General features: G+C 38.0%; 2 protein-coding genes across 2 annotated transcripts; both read left to right on the top strand.

Annotated features, from left to right (window-relative positions):
• Positions 1–1,955: 1,955 nt before the first annotated feature.
• Positions 1,956–4,910, top strand: LOC119071172 (succinate dehydrogenase [ubiquinone] flavoprotein subunit, mitochondrial). Its single transcript, XM_037175935.1, has 7 exons — positions 1,956–2,177; positions 2,411–2,546; positions 2,607–3,135; positions 3,198–3,355; positions 3,420–4,188; positions 4,251–4,401; positions 4,469–4,910. Exons 1-7 carry the CDS (start codon positions 2,124–2,126, stop codon positions 4,643–4,645), a joined length of 1,974 nt encoding a protein of 657 aa, XP_037031830.1. The 5' UTR covers positions 1,956–2,123; the 3' UTR covers positions 4,646–4,910.
• Positions 4,911–5,502: 592 nt separating this feature from the next.
• LOC119071134 (clustered mitochondria protein homolog) lies at positions 5,503–11,938 on the top strand. The gene is made up of 6 exons (XM_037175822.1): positions 5,503–5,770; positions 6,861–10,057; positions 10,113–10,238; positions 10,304–10,519; positions 10,603–10,814; positions 10,922–11,938. The coding sequence occupies exons 1-6, from the start codon at positions 5,647–5,649 to the stop codon at positions 11,115–11,117; spliced, it is 4,071 nt and encodes a 1,356-aa protein (XP_037031717.1). The 5' UTR covers positions 5,503–5,646; the 3' UTR covers positions 11,118–11,938.
• The last annotated feature ends 1,898 nt before the right edge of the window (positions 11,939–13,836 follow it).

Genomic DNA, 13,836 nt, shown 5'->3' with positions numbered 1-13,836 from the left:
CCTTATCTTTAATTGTACTATATATTTTTTACATTCGTCTAAATTCATTGATTTCATTGGCTTAATATGAGTCATGACGCGGCGCTTAATACTTTCAGAGTCTGAGTGTTGAGTGTTGAACAAACTTCATCAATGAAAGTCAGTTGTTCTTCGCTGAAATTTAACACTTGTCTGAGTCTAGCTTATTCTCACTATTATTACTAAAAATTTCATTTCTCTGTTAATCTTCATATTTAAAATGTAGAAGCTACCTTGTACCCACTATACGCAACCAACAGTAATCGTAAGATACATACACACACAGTGTTTCCCTGACTATTCTTCAATAAATGATACGTGACTCGAGACAGGGAATATTCATATACGATTGAGACCTTTGGTCTTTATTGAAGAAAATTGATTGTATAAATTGAACAACTGATAGGAGGCATTATTGTCATAAACTCATAGAATGTGAATGATGTGTGTGTGACTTATGTTTTACATTTTGTTCTGTTTTAGAAGAAAGAACAACACAATGTAGATGTTTTTTTGCCATCACTTATCAATAGGGTGCAGCCGAATTTGTTTTAAAATTTTTTTAATTTTAGCCTAATTTTAGGAATTTAATTCTTAAAAATTCCATAAAATTCATCAAAAATTCCTTAATTTCTAAATTTACAAATTAGGATTTTTTAAAAGAATTAGAATTAAATTGAAAGAAAAAGTCTTGCACCCGATTGGGTAGAAATTTTTTGACTTTCAAGTAAATTTTTTTTCCGAGTACTGAACTTTGAATGTAGCGTAATGTCTAGGGACACATCAACACAACTGATCTTACATCAAACACCTCTATTTGCCCATTAGGATTAGAACCAAGCACTTAAAAATAAAGTCCAAAGAATCCGCTTCACCCTGTTCGTCAATTAATGAATCACGATTATTTTATGAACGAAAAACTACCTAACCAATCAGTGTTTCTGAAAGATAAAAATTAAATTGCATTCGTTCATCACTGTGTGGAACAGAGTCAATGATTATAATTTTATGTCTCGAGCTGTGAAGTGCTAATTCTTTGTTGTTTAATTTATCTAAAGATGAAAATCTTTTTAAAAGACCTGAAACGTGATAATAAATATATATCTTGTGGACCTGTACTTCACTGTACGATCAGAGACAAAGGTTGTTAATAAGCGATTTGGTGTTATTGAAATCATTTTTATTCATGAACCACGGCTGAGGATCATCAACGAAAAGGATTTCATTTTTTAAACGAGGTAATGCAGACATAATTTTTGTCTCCTTAGTCCTTAATACCTCTTTTTGATTTGATAATTTTAGGACAAAATCTAAATGTTGTGCAAATAACAAGTCATAGAATGAGATCGATTCAAAGATTTTGTTTTCGTTACGAAGTCTTCGTAAGATGTAGGTACTCTCTGCTAGAGAGGCAAAGGTAAAGAATGAAGTATACAATTTACAATCAAAATATCATCGGCATAGCCAGCTAGAACGCTATAGTTTTTTAGTTTTCTCCATATGTATTTTTTGTCGTTGCGCCCCTTGACGTTGGAGACTGGCTACTGCCTTGGAAATTATTTTCGTTAGTTTTTTTTTTATTTCCAGAGAAAAGAAATAGTGAAACGTCGAGCTAATATTTCTCTACAATAAGAAGTGACACAAATTCAGGCCTTTTCGAAACTATATTTTATCTGTTCACGATAAAAATAAGCCAAGAACCATGGTTCATAATAGAAAAACTAATGTTTAAACTAAACCACTAAAAGACTTTGAATCAACCTTATGAAAATTCATAAATCAAACGAAGTAAAAGATTCTATAATTCTGACATATGTGAAAGCTTGAAGAAGCTACACTATCCATTGCATATCAAAATTACCGGTGTTGTAAGGGACACATAACAACAAGCAAACTCATTCAACACAAGTACATATTCAAAATTCGTGTGCCAACAGTGTCGACTTTGCAGGTAATTCTAGTACAGCGATTGTCAAATGAAAATGTCAAAAGACTTTTCCCATTTGCCGTGTGTCGCAAGCATTTTTTTGTGGATCGGTGATATTTTGTGAAAATATTTTTTAAATCTCACTTTAACCTGCTGTGAATATAACAATAAGTCCACTATGAGTGGAATCACAAGAGTTTCATCAATGTTTGTGCGAAATGCCAGTCAAATGGTACGAAATGTTGTGAAAATTTCAAAAACACCAGCAATTTTTCTTTCGTTATGTAACAAAAATTAATTGATACGGGCCTAATGTTATTGCCAATTTTTTAATCGCTAAAATGCCCTTGCATCCTTTTCTTTTACGTCTGATCCGTCACAAATCGTCTTTGACGCCAAGTCCCATGATTTAGATACGTAGAAGTACCTCAATTTTGTTGTCATAAGACTATTTCCCTTTTACAGTTGCGCGTTTCACCAATCATATCTCGAAACATACACTATTCACAACGACAACATAATGCCAAAGTTAATTCGGACGCGATTTCCAAGGAATATCCAGTTGTAGACCATGAATTCGATGCTATTGTCGTTGGAGCTGGTAAGCTATCCCTTAATATTTGGTGAATTTTGCAGATTAACATCTTAACGTTTGACATAGGCGGAGCTGGTCTCAGAGCAGCTTTTGGTCTTGTAGCTGAAGGTTTCAAAACTGCAGTCATCACCAAATTGTTTCCAACTCGATCACATACAATCGCAGCGCAAGGAGGAATCAATGCAGCTTTGGGTAACATGGAACCGGATGATTGGAAATGGCATTGCTACGACACGGTGAAAGGATCCGATTGGTTGGGGGATCAAGATGCCATTCATTACATGGCCCGAGAAGCACCGAAAGCTGTTATCGAACTGGAAAATTATGGAATGCCATTTTCTCGCACAAAGGATGGAAAAATCTATCAGCGCGCATTTGGTGGACAGAGTTATAACTATGGCAAAGGTGGTCAGGCACATCGATGCTGTGCTGTAGCTGATCGTACCGGACATTCGCTTCTTCATACATTGTATGGCCAATCATTGAACTATGACTGTCATTACTTTGTGGAATATTTTGCGTTAGATTTGATCTATGAGGACAATGTGTGCAAGGGTGTCATTGCCATTTGCATTGAAGATGGATCAATTCACAGGTAAATCGCTGACCGTTAGTCACGAGTTCATAGATGAGTTTCGTCTCGTTTTTGTTGAACAGATTCCGAGCAAACAGTACTGTTCTAGCCACTGGAGGTTATGGACGTGCGTATTTCTCGTGTACATCGGCTCACACATGTACTGGAGATGGAACCGCCATGGTTAGTCGTCAGAATCTTCCTTGCGAAGATATGGAGTTCGTACAGTTCCATCCGACAGGTAAACTTTCTTCAATTGACTGATCCATCTCATTAATCGACTTTTTCATCATACTTGCGCACAGGAATCTACGGAGCTGGCTGTCTTATAACCGAAGGATGTCGTGGTGAAGGTGGCTATTTGATTAACTCGAAAGGAGAACGCTTTATGGAACGTTACGCACCGGTTGCCAAGGATTTAGCATCACGTGACGTTGTGTCCCGTTCAATGACAATAGAAATTCGTGAAGGTCGTGGTATTGGACCACACAAAGATCATGTGCATCTTCAACTTCATCATTTGCCAGCAGAACAATTGGCACAACGCTTGCCAGGTATTTCTGAGACAGCCATGATTTTCGCTGGTGTTGATGTAACACGAGAACCCATCCCGGTTATTCCAACGGTTCATTACAATATGGGTGGCGTACCGACAAATTATCGAGGAGAAGCTCTAACAATCGACAGCAACGGAAAAGATACAATCGTTCCGGGACTGTATGCAGCAGGTGAAGCTGGTTGTTCATCTGTACATGGCGCCAATCGACTTGGTGCAAATTCACTGCTTGATTTGGTAGTATTCGGACGTGGTGTTGCCAAGACGATTGCCGAGAAACACAGACCAGGAGAACGGGTGCCCGAAGTCAAAAGCAACGCTGGTGAAACGTCTGTAGGAAATTTGGACAGATTACGCTACAAAAATGGTACTATCAAAACGGCTGATCTTCGACTTAAGATGCAACGATGCATGCAAGAACACGCGGCTGTATTCCGTGACGGTCCAGTACTTAAAGAAGGTGTCGAAAAAATGAAGAAAATTTACAAGGAATTCGACGATATTGTTGTAATCGATAAGTGAGTCAATCCATTAGCCCTACCCGAATGCATCGGATGTTTAATTTGTTTTGATTTGTTAGGACCTTGGTATGGAACTCAGATCTGGTTGAAACGTTAGAGTTGCAAAACTTACTCAGCAATGCTATGGCCACTATTGTCGGAGCTGAAAATCGTAAGGAGTCACGAGGTGCACACGCTCGCGAAGATTTCCAAACTCGACTCGATGAATATGTAAGTTCTGTTCTTAGAAAAATATTTGAACATTCGGCTGACAGTGCAACGTTTCGACGATTTTCAGGATTACAGCAAACCACTTGAAGGACAAACAAAGAAACCGATAACCGAACATTGGCGTAAACATACATTGGCCTGGGTTGAACCGAGCGGCAATGTACGCATCGATTACCGACCAGTTATTGATAAAACGCTAGACGATGAAATGAAGACTGTACCTCCAGCCATTCGATCGTATTAAATCATCACGAGTATTGTATCGATGAGCCAGTGAACGAATTTTTTGTGTGGCTTTTTCCGTGTGGTGCTAACAAAATAACATTTCGGTTCAATCAAAATAAAAATAAAAACAATTTTGTTCCGATTCATCGGCATATTGCACCTCAATTCTATAATTCTATGTATTTCATTTGTCCAAGCATAAATCGAAAAAGAATAAGTCAATAAAAGCAGCGCTTTGCTGAAGTTTGTTAGATTCTGTATAATAAAACACTTTGGCGTATCAATTGGCAATTCGTTATGCATGCAATCATTTAAGATGACCAATTTTTGTCGTCGTTGTCGATAAATAGAATATGTATAGCGAAAGGATAGAAAGGTCAAGATACGGGATGTATTTTGGATATAGTTATCCAGCTACAAATTCTGCTTTTCTGAAGGGTGGTACTGTCAACATTATTTCCATTACTGAATTTACTACTAATACTGCTTTAGCAGTCTAGTCTTTTCGAGGATGTTTCGGCCTAACAAAATCGATCAAAAACGGAACGTCGCACGTCTTTTTGTTATCAGCCTGGACAAAGCACCTAGCAGGGTAATAGAGTATTTCCCTGCTAGGTGCTTTGGCCTGGATAATTCGTGAACAAGTTGGGAATCCGAAAGAAAAAATTAATTAAATTGTCTCTCCCTAATTATGACTATTTGTAACTGAACGTGATCTTTAACGAAACGATTCCAGTACCCAAAGATAATTTCCATGTCGTATACATTCAATTTTCAAAAATTCGCTTATCTTTCCTTCAAATTTCAAACACTGTCCATATGGAACATTGTGAATGCATTGAACTAAAATAAAGTCAAGTCAAAATGTTTATTCTCTCAAGTTGCCCGTTCTTCACTCTGCAAAGATCTCTGGGGTGCACAAAAATTGTAAATTTTTTTGGTTTGTGTTTATCGGTAGATTTCTGAATAAATACTTAAAGTAAATACAATCGAACAAGTGCTGTGGACAGATAAGTGGCTATGGCATTGGGAACTGCAAACGATGCTCAGTGTAAACCGGAAAATGCATTGAATAAATCGGAAAAATCGCACATCGACTCAATGCCGACATCCAATGTGATGGAAGAGAATAAGTCGAATAAAGGTAAAATAGGAAGTGAATGTTATCAGTATGTACGGAATTCGATCATTTGAATAGTTTAAAAACCGGACCGAATCAAGTTTTTGTCTAATCATTTTTTTACAAAAAAAAAAAATTACGCCTGGTTTAACATGGAGTTACGTAATGGTACTCGCACACCATAACTCGCTTTCATAACCAATATTTTTCGATTGCAACATTTTTATGAAAATTATCTCATGCAGATTTTTCCAAGTTTAATTCTTCCTTGGGACAATGCCCCGTAACTGATTTCGTTTGAACAATCATTATTTACTGACATGTGACCGAGGTTGTCATATTGTTCTACTCTACAGTTTTACTCAGAATTATAATTTCACTTTGATACTGTGAAGTTCCATATAACTCTAATCAAATGATTGTGTTGTGCTAAGGGACAGCGCATGTGCCATGGAATTTGTACAGTTAATTTTTCTATTTGTGTTTCAGTTTATTTGATTTTTTAGATAAGTCAACGATCAGTCAGTGCATTTCAGTATATTGTTTTACCAACACAATGCACGTGCTGTTCAAGGTTCCCTTCCCAATAGAATAATGAAGTCATTTTCATGTCGACTTACTTTTATAGGGAGTCCATGAAAAACTTGTAAAATAAAATGGTTTTTCGAAGGTTGTCAAAGGGCACAGGGCAATCGTTTTCTTTACTGCCAACAAAAATCTTCCCTCTTCATTTTTAATTAGCCGGTTTCGCTCAGTTTAGCATATAAAATGCGTTGTTCGATACGTTGTTTCGATTATTAGGATTTAAGATTAGACGAAGGTAATCTAATCTTTGTATGGTCAGTCGGCTTTTGGAGGGTAATTAGTTTCTTTAACTGCCAATGCAGTCTACACACCATTGTGAGTAGGAGCCTCTCAAAATCTCTCAAAATTGTTAAGTGGATAATATTAGGTAATTTAATGTTTACCAAATTGCTGCTTTGATTAGTTCGTATGAAAACAGGTGATCTAACCGTTATACTGTTAGCTCTATTATTGAAAATGTAACTATCAGCGTCGCAATTCAGCTATGTCAGCCGAACATTAAATAAACAAATTTATTCATCGCTTGCAGAAAATGGTCCATCAACTGCCAATGGTGATGCAGGTGCAGAACATCAGCATTTAAACGGGCACACCGATTCGGAAGCAAAGACTGAAAAAAGTGACGCCAATATTCTAGAAATTATGCAAGACAACGGTTTCACCATATCGATCGTTAGCCCGGGAATGGAACCGTTATCGATTCAAGTGTCGAGCATGGAATTAGTGCAAGAAATCCATCAATTGCTCATGGATCGCGAAGACACCTGTCATCGTACGTGCTTTTCGTTGCAATTGGATGGTGTTACATTGGATAATTTTGCTGAACTTAAGAACATCGAAGGTCTTAAGGAGGGATCGGTTGTTAAAGTTGTAGAGGAGCAATACACTATGCGTGAAGCTCGTATCCACGTACGCCATGTGCGTGATTTATTAAAGTGTATGGATCCAGCTGATGCGTTTAACGGTGTCGACTGTTATTCGTTGACTTTTTTGCACACGATCACTCAAGGTGATTTGGAAAAGAAAAAATCTCGGCCGGATAGTGTTGATTGTACACCACCCGAGTACATTATGCCTGGGTCGAAAGACCAACCATTACTTCCACTTCAACCTGGAATCAAGAATGCGAAAGGACCTCCATCGTTGAAGGTGCTAACAACATCGGCGTGGAATCCACCACCAGGCCCAAGAAAACTTCATGGCGATCTGATGTATTTGTACGTCGTTACAATGGAGGATAAACGCATACACATTACAGCCTGTCCCAGGGGCTTTTACATAAACCAATCGACTGAGGAATCGTTTAATCCGAAACCGGAAAATCCTAGCCATCTGTGCCATTCTCTCATCGATTTATTGTCGCAAATCTCACCAACGTTCAAACGTAGTTTCGCCCAAATGCAAAAGAAACGCACACTTCGTCATCCATTTGAACGCGTTGCAACTCCATATCAAATTTATACATGGTGTGCTCCTTCGTTGGATCATACATTGGATGCTATTAGGGCAGAAGATACGTTCTCATCGAAATTGGGCTATGAGGAGCACATTCCCGGTCAAACAAGAGATTGGAATGAAGAACTGCAGACAACGCGTGAATTACCTCGCAAATCGTTACCCGAACGGCTAATGAGAGAACGAGCTATATTTAAGGTTCACAGTGATTTCGTAACGGCAGCCACACGAGGTGCCATGGCTGTAATAGACGGAAATGTAATGGCCATAAATCCAGGCGAAGATTCAAAAATGCAAATGTTCATCTGGAATAACATTTTCTTCTCGTTGGGCTTCGATGTTCGTGATCACTACAAAGAGGTCGGCGGTGATGCTGCTGCATTCGTTGCCCCTAGAAATGATTTGCACGGTGTTCGAGTTTATTCAGCTGTCGACGTCGAGGGACTATACACATTAGGAACAGTAATTATTGATTATCGTGGCTATCGCGTCACAGCTCAGTCAATTATTCCTGGCATTTTGGAGCGCGAGCAAGAGCAATCCGTTGTTTACGGTTCGATCGACTTTGGGAAAACCGTTTTGGGTCATGAAAAATATTTCGAAATGCTAAGCAAAGCCGGCCAGCATTTGAAGATCTTACCTCATGGTGTGTTAAATGATAAACAAGAGGTGATTGAAATATGCTCTTCCGTCGACTGCAAAGGTATTATTGGAAACGATGGTCGTCATTACATTTTGGACTTGCTACGAACTTTTCCACCGGATGTAAACTTCCTCAAGAATATCGATGTTGAGCTTGTCAAAGACGTTACTGCAATGGGTTTCCCTATTGAGCATAAACACAAGTTAAGTTGTTTGCGTCAGGAACTCCTAGAAGCATTCGTTGACGATCGCTACGTTATGTTCATTAAATATGCCGCATTTCATTTGCAGCAAATCAAAGCTGCAAAAATGCTTAAGGAAGAGGAGGAAAAGAAAAATAAGCCAAACACAAAAGCTATTGAAAACGAATCCGCTGAGGCGAATAACAATTCAAAAGAAACCAATGGTACGTTAGAGGAAACCACCACAGTTAACACAGAGGCTGCCAAGAAATTAATGGAAACATATACCGAGGCTATTGCGTCCGATGACAAACTAACCCTCGACTCCAAAGATATTGTTAGACGAGCTTGTGCAGCCGTCGGTTCATTGAAAGAATATGAATTCGATATTCGTTTCAATGCGGATGTTTTCACTCCGGGAATAAATCATGTGGAAAACGAAGACGCACCGAATTCGTTGAAAAAACAAAGGAAATTGGTTGTGGACGCAGCAACATTTTTGGTTACAACACAAATACCAAGCTTCGTCAGGGATTGCATTGATCATACGTCTGCACCGATGTGTGGTGCAACACTAACCGAAGCACTGCACAGCCGCGGTATCAATATGCGGTACTTAGGAAAAGTAGCTGGACTATTAGCTAAGATACCGAAACTGGAATACCTACATACGATTTCGGTTCAAGAGCTGATCCTACGCGCAGCCAAACACTTATTCTATGCATACATGCAAAATACTGATCTCATGAGCTTATCAGCGGCTATAAGCCATTTCCTGAATTGTTTATTAACCACTGGTCCGATAATGGCTCCACCGGTTGCACAAGACGAATTGCAAAAAACGAACAAACGACGGAATAAGAAGAAATCGAGCAAAAATATGTTCTCGGGAAACGATAATTCCGAATGGCTGACACTGACACAAAAATCGCTTTGGCACCAAATCAAAAAGGAATGCAAAGCGTATTGGGATTTCGATTTGGGTTGTGATAACGTTGAAGCCGCCGTGGAAACCTACAAATTTCACAAGCTCGGTCTGTTACGTGCGTTCTGCTTGAAAGTTGGCATCCAGATTCTGTTGCGTGAATACAATTTCGAGTCGAAAAATAAGTCCACATTCAACGAAGACGACATCGTAAACGTGTTCCCGATTGTAAAACACATTAATCCTCGAGCATCGGATGCGTACAATTTCTATACCACGGGACAAACGAAAATTCAGCAAGGTTGTTTCAAGGACGGTTTCGAATTGATCAGTGAGGCGTTAAATCTACTGAACAATGTTTATGGTGCTATGCATTCGGAGAATGCACAATGTCTACGAATGTTGGCTCGATTGAGTTACATTATGGGCGATTCACAGGAAGCGCTGGCTATTCAACAGCGAGCTGTTCTGATGAGCGAACGAGTGAATGGAATCGATCATCCGTATACTATTTCGGAATATGTAAGTTGTTACTGCTGGTGTGTTTGAAGACATTTTACGATAAAATTGATTGCAGGCTCACTTGGCTCTATACAGCTTCGCAAACAGTCAGGTTAGTACAGCACTGAAGTTGTTGTATCGTGCCCGCTATTTGGCATTGTTGATTTGCGGTGACAATCATCCGGATATTGCCTTACTTGATGTAAGTTTACAGAAACTGTTTCGTCCACAAACGAGTCACTGATTCATCCCAATTATTGATTGCAGAGTAACATTAGTTTAATTCTTCATGCCGTTGGCGAATACCAATTATCATTACAATTCTTGGAACATGCATTGGCGTTGAATATCAAATATTACGGTGAAAAATCGCTCAAAGTAGCTGTTAGTTATCATCTGGTTGCTCGGACACAGAGTTGCATGGGAGATTTTCGGTCTGCATTGAACAGTGAAAAGGAAACCTATGCCATTTATAAGCAGCAGGTATGTGTACTACACAATTGAAATACCAATAGTAATTTGGCAGCGTTAGTGAACGAAAATGTTTTTTTTGGCTTGAATTTTAGTTGGGTGAAAATCACGAAAAAACGCAAGAATCTTCAGAATGCCTAAGACATTTAACACAACAAGCGGTCGTTTTGCAAAAGAAAATGAATGACATTTGTTCCAACGGTAAAATCACATCCGATCTGCCACCAATTCACATACAACAACCATCAATGGACTCTGTCCTAGACATGCTAAATGCCATTAACGGAATTCTATTCGTTCAGATAAGGTGAGTGGTCGGCAAAAGTGAAAATATGTTCCTGGTTGCGACACATTTCTTTTGGAAATTGAACTGGCGATCGTTACGTTTGATTATTTTTGTTTTTCGGATTTCAGCCCCAAAGACATTGTCAACTTGAAACATGAAATCGAGAAACAACAACAAGAGACTGATGGTCAAGTGGTGGACACACCACCAGCAACAATCGAAGATATCGAGAAAATTATTGAACCGAAGTCTGTTGCATCAACGGAAACCAAAACAATACCAGCTGCACCGATCATACAGAAAACGGAAATAACAGCAAGTTGAATGGCGAGTAAAAGTGTGTAGAGGCAACGAACGATTTTCCTAAACATTTTTTTTTTATTAAGAACATTTTTGTAGAGAAATTGCAGGTTTTCCAATTGAATTGTTTTCTTTGTTAAATTTTCGGGTTTAAAATCTTCAACAATTTTGGTTCCGTTAATTTTTGAATTTAAAATTTCAGAGTTTAATTGATTCGTTAACTGGTTTTTTGCCATTCTTCATTTCCATTGATACAATGGAAATCAATTTATAATTTAAAAATATCAAAATCATCGTGAAAGATCGTGCAATTTTCCAAAGAGAGTGAGGGTATTCAACATAGAAAGAAAATAAATTGAAAACGAAAAAAAAAACCATTTGTAACACATGAATTTAGTCCAGCGACGCATTAAAGTAAAATTTTCATTTTTATTGAAAATTTCAAGCATCAGTCACCAATGTTTCACACCATTAAATGAATCGTGTGTCACTTTCCAAAGTTACTCTGCTCGGACAGTGCTGGGTGAGAAAGTTTTTTTTTAAGTTCAAAATGAACAACATTTTTGCAAACGACACATTTTTTGATTGTGCGATTTATTAAAGTTGTTTGGAACAATAAGAAAACATGAAATAGTGCAACGAGTGCCTAGTATATTGCGAAGTAATTCATTTTGATATTCTCTAAAAGATTTACAAAACAAAATTCCCCCGTTTGCAGAATTTAGAGAATTTTCGGGTAAAATTATTTCCCAAAATATTTGGTGTTGGGTGCAACATTGGATTGATGTTTGGATCGTTCGTCGCTGAAATTAGTAATAAAATACGTAGTCAGCCAATTTTTAGAAGAAAAAAATGTAGTGAGCAATGTGTTGTTGTTATGTCCTTTTCGTACTGATAATAACATTATTGATTTTCATAAAAATTTGGACTTTTTTTATCTGACCTGTCCTGCAGGCAGATTACATCTTTACTTTATATTTCGTTATGGATAACAGTTGTTCACGTGAGTCAATGGCATCTGGGATAGAGCTTATTATGGAAACATTGATTGTTTCGATGAAATTCTTAAAGAAATGACAGAAAATACTAATTTGCGATCAACAACTTCCTATGGAGTCTTAACAGTTCTATCTTTGTAATGTCAAAATATTCATAGATGTGTAGTGTGTGCCAGTGACGATGTGTTTTTGAATGAAAATAATAAATCCTTTGATTTGCAAATAATCCCGAGCAAAGCAACGCTAGAACATTAAAATCTATAGACGGACATTGATAGTTTATAATAGCTTGTTGCTAACACGTTAGTAAATGGGAGTTTGCACAGACGGTTGCCGAACTCACTTCACTTGTATCGGCAATCTCAAATCTAGTGCGCAAAACAACCCTATTCACTAACTGGAACTAGTTAGCAAAAAAGCTATTTTTCAATGATTAAAGAAGTCAACATAGTCTCGGTTCTAATACCAATTTAAAGCAAAACGAACAAATCTGTGGAATTTCATTGTTGATTTTCGCCTGAAATTATTGAGTGCGATTCGTTAAGAGGGATTCTTTTGAAAAACAGCCTACCGAAATCGGACGCATTTTCCAGTAGACTTTTTTATATGTGCCTGGAAAGGACTTCGACCCTAGAACCCAAAACCACTTTCAAAAAAATTCTTCGAAGCTTTTGTGACTGGTGAAAGGTGATCAAAAGCCGAAAATTTGCACTTTTCTTACCAAAATTTCTCCAGGTACACGAGCCGTACATGGTGGTGTGGGGTATCATTTGAAAGGTACTATTGAGCCGAATAGAGACTCATTGGTTTTAAAATTAATCCACACTGAAATATGTGCAGTTGAAGTTTTCAACCGAAAACTTGCACTTTTCTTACCAATATTTCTCCAGTTACACCAAATTTTTGGCTTTTGATCACCTTTCACCAGTCACAAAAGCTTCGAAGAATTTTTTTGAGAGTGGTTCTGGCTTCTAGGGTCGAAGTCCTTTCTAGGTACCTATAAAAAGTTCCACTAGAAAACACGCCCGATTTCGGTAGGCTGTTTTTCAAAAGAATCCCTCTAAAAGTCCTTTTAGCCCAGTCAAGCAAGATTCAATTTAATTGTTAGACGAAAGTCAAAACTATTCTGACATTCGATTGACTCCAAGGCCAACGTTTTATTATTCTGTTAAATCGGGGAAATTTTTTGGAGAATTTTAGTAAGGATCGGAATGGGTGCCCATTTCTGACCCAGTTGTTTAAAACAGAGAAAAATACTTTTGGACCTAAGGTAACTGAATGGAACGGTTAACAAAATTATTCCAAGATGCACAGCGAAATCAGTAATAAGCTTCCAACGTTCACTTCTCACTTAACGATTTTTTTTTTTTTTTTTCAAAAACACCTTTATTGGTATGAATAGTACAATCTTAGCTTGACGTTAATTTATTACTACTGATGAAGTGTACTAATTTCTTTACGAATGCATCGAAATTAGTAAAACGTGAGTGGGTTGACGATCCATTGACCGGGCCCAAATGAAGTGTTCGGATTCCTCATTACGTCAATTCGTGTGGTTTGAGTCGGTTCAGCCTCCTTACTTCGCTTGTGATGTCGAGCAGGAGAATGGCTTCTATGTTGGTGTGGTTTAACAGCCTCGTTTCGTGTTTGATGGCATATTCTCGAATTACTTCGGCTACCCATTTTATTTCTAGATCTCTGTGTATTTCTTTGTTCGTCACAAAACGGTATGCGTTGGTGATCAT

Source organism: Bradysia coprophila (assembly GCF_014529535.1).
Source record: "Bradysia coprophila strain Holo2 chromosome IV unlocalized genomic scaffold, BU_Bcop_v1 contig_144, whole genome shotgun sequence".
Taxonomy (NCBI): Eukaryota; Metazoa; Arthropoda; class Insecta; order Diptera; family Sciaridae; genus Bradysia; species Bradysia coprophila.
The sequence above is the reverse complement of the archived record's forward strand: the minus strand, read 5'-3'. Positions and strand labels throughout refer to the sequence as shown.